Source organism: Dipodomys ordii, unplaced genomic scaffold (genome assembly GCF_000151885.1).
Source record: "Dipodomys ordii isolate 6190 unplaced genomic scaffold, Dord_2.0 Scaffold46, whole genome shotgun sequence".
Classification (NCBI taxonomy): domain Eukaryota; kingdom Metazoa; phylum Chordata; class Mammalia; order Rodentia; family Heteromyidae; genus Dipodomys; species Dipodomys ordii.
Window position 1 is genome coordinate 2,002,753 of NW_012267262.1, and position 6,000 is coordinate 2,008,752.

The 6,000-nt window shown below is 41.4% G+C and overlaps 1 protein-coding gene across 1 annotated transcript in view; it reads left to right on the plus strand.

Annotated features, from left to right (window-relative positions):
• Slc6a5 (solute carrier family 6 (neurotransmitter transporter), member 5) overlaps window positions 1-4,736 on the plus strand; it is a 52,377-nt gene extending 47,641 nt beyond the window's left edge. Inside the window, exons 15-16 of the mRNA XM_013019570.1 lie at window positions 1,206-1,373; window positions 4,390-4,736. Coding sequence (XP_012875024.1) covers window positions 1,206-1,373; window positions 4,390-4,545 — 324 coding nt within the window. The 3' untranslated portion in view covers window positions 4,546-4,736. The remainder of the gene's footprint in view (window positions 1-1,205; window positions 1,374-4,389) is intronic.
• Window positions 4,737-6,000: the final 1,264 nt, after the last annotated feature.

The following is a 6,000-nucleotide window of genomic DNA, read 5'->3' on the forward strand; positions in this document are numbered from 1 at the left end:
ATATCTTCTTTTCTCTGATGTTATTTCTCCCAGTCATTCTTAGATAGTTATTTCACAGCTTAATGGGGTGGGAGAGGAAGAGACAGGGATAGGATTCAGGTGGGAAAGGTATTTTAGGCTAAGGCTACCATGGTCAAGATGAGTACTGGAAGCCACATGATTTTCCTAGGGAAATGTTCCCTATCCTTAAAGGCTTGGCTAGAGCAGCTAGAACTCATCATCCAACTTCACAGGTGCCTCTGTTTTCGGCAGATACATTTTTCTGTTCCTCAGATACACTGGCTGAGCCTTCAGAGAGATCCTATATCTGTTTCCAGCCAAGTGTTCAGTGATAGGAGATAATGGGTAGAAAATAAATCACGACCTCTCTTAAAATCGGGGGAGGGGAATGCCTGAGCAACTAACAGACTCTTATTCCCAAACTCCTGTACTCTATACATGGCGTGAAATATATCCACTTTATAGCAGAGAAGTCTGAGACATAAAGGTCCCTCAGCTAATTAATGGTAGAGCCAAGATTAGCCTGCCGGTCTCTGGGCTCTCAGCTCACTGTTTGGCAATGACACTCGTTCACCTTGAGTCAGTTGGAGAGGGAGCTGTGGATTCTCTCTGCTTGCCCAATAGCTTATTATAGGACCAGGCTTCTGGCTCAGTCACTGCTCAGGGACCACTTTGGGCCTCACTCAGACAGCTTAAAAGGCAGCTCCTGGATGTGGGCCATCCCTCATGCAAAGAGAAAGCCAATCTTTTAAAAAATTAAAAATGCATAAATTTAACATAGCTTATTCATATAACAAGCTTGATTATCCACTGTAGGAAATACAGACAGTCCCTTACAAACTCCCCGCCCCTTCCTCCTTCCCACTTGTTCCTGTTAGTCACTTTGCTGACTGTTTAGTTCATCTCAGTTTGTATGCGCGCATGCACGCACACACACACACACACACACACACACACACACACACACACACACACAGTTCCTAGGGGATGGCAAATGCTGGGGCAGCAGCAGCTAAATGCATGTCATCATCACCTCTTTGAAATTCAGTTTCTTCATTTGGAACGTTCTGTTTCAGAGTGGACATGGGTATGAAATAAGATAATGGAAATGAAAGCATCAGGCTCATCACGGGTTCAGCACATGCCTGTTGAATAATGCATGATCACAGCACCACCCTAACGTTGGATTTCTCTTTTTTCCCCAGTTTATCCTTTGCTTTAGCTTTTACCAGTGGGAGCCAATGACCTATGGATCTTACCGCTACCCAAACTGGTCCATGGTGCTCGGATGGTTAATGCTTGCCTGCTCAGTTATCTGGATCCCGATTATGTTTGTGATAAAAATGCATCTGGCCCCTGGAAGATTTATTGAGGTAATTCTACTTGCTTTCCCCCTGCTATCCTACTCTCTCCTGAAGGAGAGCCCCTAAAAGCAGTGTGCATTAAAAAACAGCAACAACAACCCATAAACACACACAAAAGATCCAGTCAACTTATTCAAGAGGGAAACACGGTGATTAAGTGATTGCAGTTGCCACGGTTTCTATGAAATCCATATGTATTTATAACCCTTGTAATTGGGGTGTGCAGCCAACCCACAGGCTGAGCTTTGCCATGCTGCTCCTGTGTGTGGGGACAGCTCTGAGGAACGAATGATCAGAGTGTCTCCTCTTCCCTGAAGCTTCCTTCTCCTCCTCCTTCTCTCCCCTTAGCCACCATTTGAATTTTATTCTTTAGTTCTTTTGTTTATTTGTTTGTTTTTTATCGGCCATGGAACTTGAACTCTGGGCCTCAGCTCTTCAGCTCAAAGCTAGTGCTCTACCACTTGAGCCACAATGCCACTTCTGGTTTTCTGGTGGTTTATTGGAGATAAGAGTCTCATGGACTTCCTGCCAGGGCTGGCTTTGAACCATGATCCTCAGATCTCAGCCTCCGGAGTAGCTAGGATTACAGGCGTGAGTCACTAGTGCCTGGCTCATTCTTTAGTTTTTAACCACATATCAGCTCCTCCCTTTCCTGATATGCCTCTCTATCCAAGCCTCCTTCCTACCAAATATTAATTACCATTACATTTCAAGTGACCACTCCTTCTTTTGGTTCTTGTATTAGGAATGACTGAAAGGTCCAACTTGATAACATTTTACTATTTTCATAGGCTGTAATAAGAATTCATGTAGGAGACAGGTATGGTGGTACATGCCTGGATTTTCAGCTACTCTGGAGGCAAAGATTGAGAGAATCATGGTTCAAAGATAGCTTATGCAAGAACATTAGTGAGAACCCTTCTCAAGCAATGAGACAAGTATGGTGGTATGTACCTGAGATCCCAGCTACACAGGAAACATAGATGGTGGTTCAAAACTGGCCTTATATAAAATAACTAAAAGGAAGAAAACAAGCAAAAGGGCTAGAGGTGTGACTCAAGTGGTAGAACACCTGCTAACATGTATGGGCCCCCGAGTACAAACCTTGTTACCATCGTTAAAAAAATAAATAAAGATATTCCAGGTCATGGCTGTAATGAAGTGAGAGTTATCTTTATTAATTCCTCCCAGAAGGCATTTCCCTTTTGTAATAATAATAATAATATAACAATAATAATAATATCTGCCTTCAGTTTAGAGTTGATAGGAAGGGGACTGCTTGCTGATCCAGTTGATCAGACTTTTGTTGAATAGCATTTGTACAGGAGTATTAGGAATCAAGACAGAGCTCAGCTGTTGCCTTGAAGATACAGGGGCCTGGCATTTTGGACCAGACTCATGCTACTTAGGGGTCGGTCCAGGAGAAATCTGGAAAGCTGTTGGAATTACAGATGCTTAGACTCCAAGAAGCTTTCTCAAACTAGGATCTCTGGGAAGAGAAGGCTGCACATCTCCTCCAAGTGATTCACAGGCATATTCAAATTTGAGACGCACTGGATGAGATCAAGACATAGAAATATCTGCCAACAGAGGGTGGAAAACAGCTCTATGGGCTAGCTCATGGGCAGCCAGATTGATAAAATGAGGAGGCTCTGCAGGGAAGAAATAGTATGGGAATAAGGTCATAGTCTACCACACAAGTGTCCATCTACAGATGGGCATGGAGCTGGGCAGTTTAGGCCTAGGAGCCTTTGTATTGAATCAGTGTCCTGGTGTGTTTACATGGAAAATGCTGTTAGGTATCCTTTTGAGGTGAATTAACTGTGGTCCCATGCATTCATGTCCAGCCGTGGGGCAGGAGGAAGAGCTTTCTCTTGCTTCAGATCAACTTTTCCACCAACAGACCTAGAAAAGCTTTCCTCAAACAGATCCTGGTGGATCTTCTGCTACTGTTGTCTTAGGAAATTCTCCAAGCTGATGAGTCAGCCATATAAATTTATTATGGCTGATTCGGGACACAAAGGCAGCAAGCTGATAATTAAGGGGAGATTAAACCAACAGCTAAAAGAACCAGCTTCACTGTAATAGGTAATAAACATATAATTATTCCCTCTTATATATTCAGAAATATGCTTTCTTTTTTTTCCTGGAAAGGATTCCAGTCAAACATTGGTTTCCATAAAAAATTCAGTTTAAAGGGTAGAGACACCCATATTACTTTTAGCTCACTTGCACAAACTCACACTGCTAAACCAAGTTAGGAATATATATTTTTTCATCTGTTTTTTTTATTGTGAAAATACTGTACAGAGGGGTTGCAATTACATGGGCAAGAAAATGAGTACATTTCTTATCAAGCATTGTAGCCTCCTCCTTTGTTTCTACTTCCCATCCCTTCTCATCTCCCCCTCCCCCTCCCCCTCCCCCCAGGAATATATAGTTTTTCAACCGATAATTATAATTTTCAGTTGTTCCTAGCAATGACTCTTCAGGTTTCATGTTGCTCCCCTCTGGTCATTTATTTATATTTATTTATTATACACTTCTGGGAAAAATACTAAACAAAACCCAATTATTTTGATGAAGCAATTCACTATGGAGATTATAGAGCAAAAGTCATTGAGCCCATGTCTTTTGCTGACTGGGTTTAGCAGCAGAGACAGACTCTCACAGATTCTGCTCATTTGGAGGGGGGAAAATGTGTAATTAAAATCTGGGCCTTTTATCCTCGATTAATCTTGTGCAAGGCAAACATGGAGTAATTGCAATATCGCCTTGCTGGGTGATATAAATAATTTCAAGTGAACCAAAGTGAATCTCTTTCTGTTGTCCTTTGTTTAATTAATTAATAGGAACTAATCTTCCTAACTGCCTCTCTTGTAGAGGTGAGGTTGGGGGCTCTTGGCTTCAACAAATGCTCTGGAGAAGTGGTCCTAAGCAGTATGGGGAGGGGTAGGTGGTTCCTAGGGACAAAAGATAGACTACTTCCATAATCATGTGTGTCTCTAACATTTTGTTTTTGCAGAGGCTGAAGTTGGTGTGTTCTCCACAGCCAGACTGGGGCCCGTTCTTAGCTCAACACCGTGGAGAGCGTTACAAGAATATGATTGACCCCTTGGGAACTTCTTCCCTGGGACTCAAACTGCCAGTAAAGGATTTAGAACTGGGTACCCAGTGTTAGTCCCATGGTATAGGATAGTCCAGACTTCATTTTGTTTTAACTCTCTTCCGACCCTTGAGATTTTCCCAAGTTTTAGTCCCGGTTTTCTTCTTTCTCCAAACATGTTGGTTCACAGCCATGCATGAGAGTGTTACATAGAAAATAGGCCATAGTGTCGCATGCTATAGTGAGACGCATACAGACCACTGGAAGAACTTCTTGCCTGAGCCCATGGTGTCACTTTCTGGAAGGGTTGCTCCTTTGAGCACTTGCTTTATCCTAGGAGGCTGGGTTGACTGGGTGAGCTCTGTTTGGTTTGGTCAATAGAGAAGTGCCTACTGTGTGTTGTCATTGGAGGAAGCCAGTAGGGCATGCAGAGAATGGTAGATTTCCAGGACTGTTTATTTGGATTCATCAGTCTTTTAGAGCTGAGCTGAGAAATGTAGTGATTTTATTCAGAAGAGAGAAGTTTAAGTTGTACATTTAGAAGGACCAATTGTTTGGATATAAGATAAGGCTGGTAGATTTGGACACTATTAAAGTGGTGAACTTTGTATTTGATGTCACAATTGGGTATCTGTTTCCTTCATTTGGACCAAGTGTACTACAAACTGGGATATTTCACTGTCTATCCACTGTGCGTCTGGGTGAAGTGTCCATTCTCTTCCCTCAAGTCATCTTTTATTATTATTATTATTAGCAGTAGTATTGTTAAAACAACCACATTTGTGACTTTGGTTGATTATTTCTTACACCTCTACACAAGAAGTCCTCCTATATTTTGTGCCTGATTTTTCTTTTTTATGCTCATAGCCGAGCTCTAGCCTCAAAGCAGAGTGGTCCAATGTCATGATGCTTTGTTTCTTCTTCTTTAAATGTCTTTCTGAAAGCTGAAGATACCTTGTCTTTCAACCTCTGGGAAAAGCAAGACTTAACCTGATTCTATCTAATATATATATGATGCAAACCTTTAAAGGACCCTTTCACAATTTTTACTCTTTTTCATTCACAGTAAATTCCAATTGTGATCATAGAGAAATTGAAGAAATACAGGATGTAGTAGAAAGCAATCATGATATTTACCACTCTGGTAGTACATCTTAGACCACTGTATTTACAGAAATATCTGATAAATACAGCTTAGGTAAGTAGTGAGTGAGCCAATTAAGACTATAGCTTTTAAGACGACATTTAGCCAATTCAATTCCAGAGTTCCCTATGCACAGTGCTTATTGTAACTGTACTCTAATGAGAGCAAATCATGTGTTGGCTGAGATTGGTGAAGCCGTAACCTTTATAATCTTCTTGTATCCTGAACATGCATATATGAGATTTTTAAAATGTGCTCATGTAGTGTGTACTTATAGTGGTGTTTTCTGTCCTTATAAATATCTTAGGAATCATTATAGAGATGGTGCATTTAGCATAGTATAGTCTGAGCTCTCCCCCCCTACCCACAGTATTAATATCTAAACC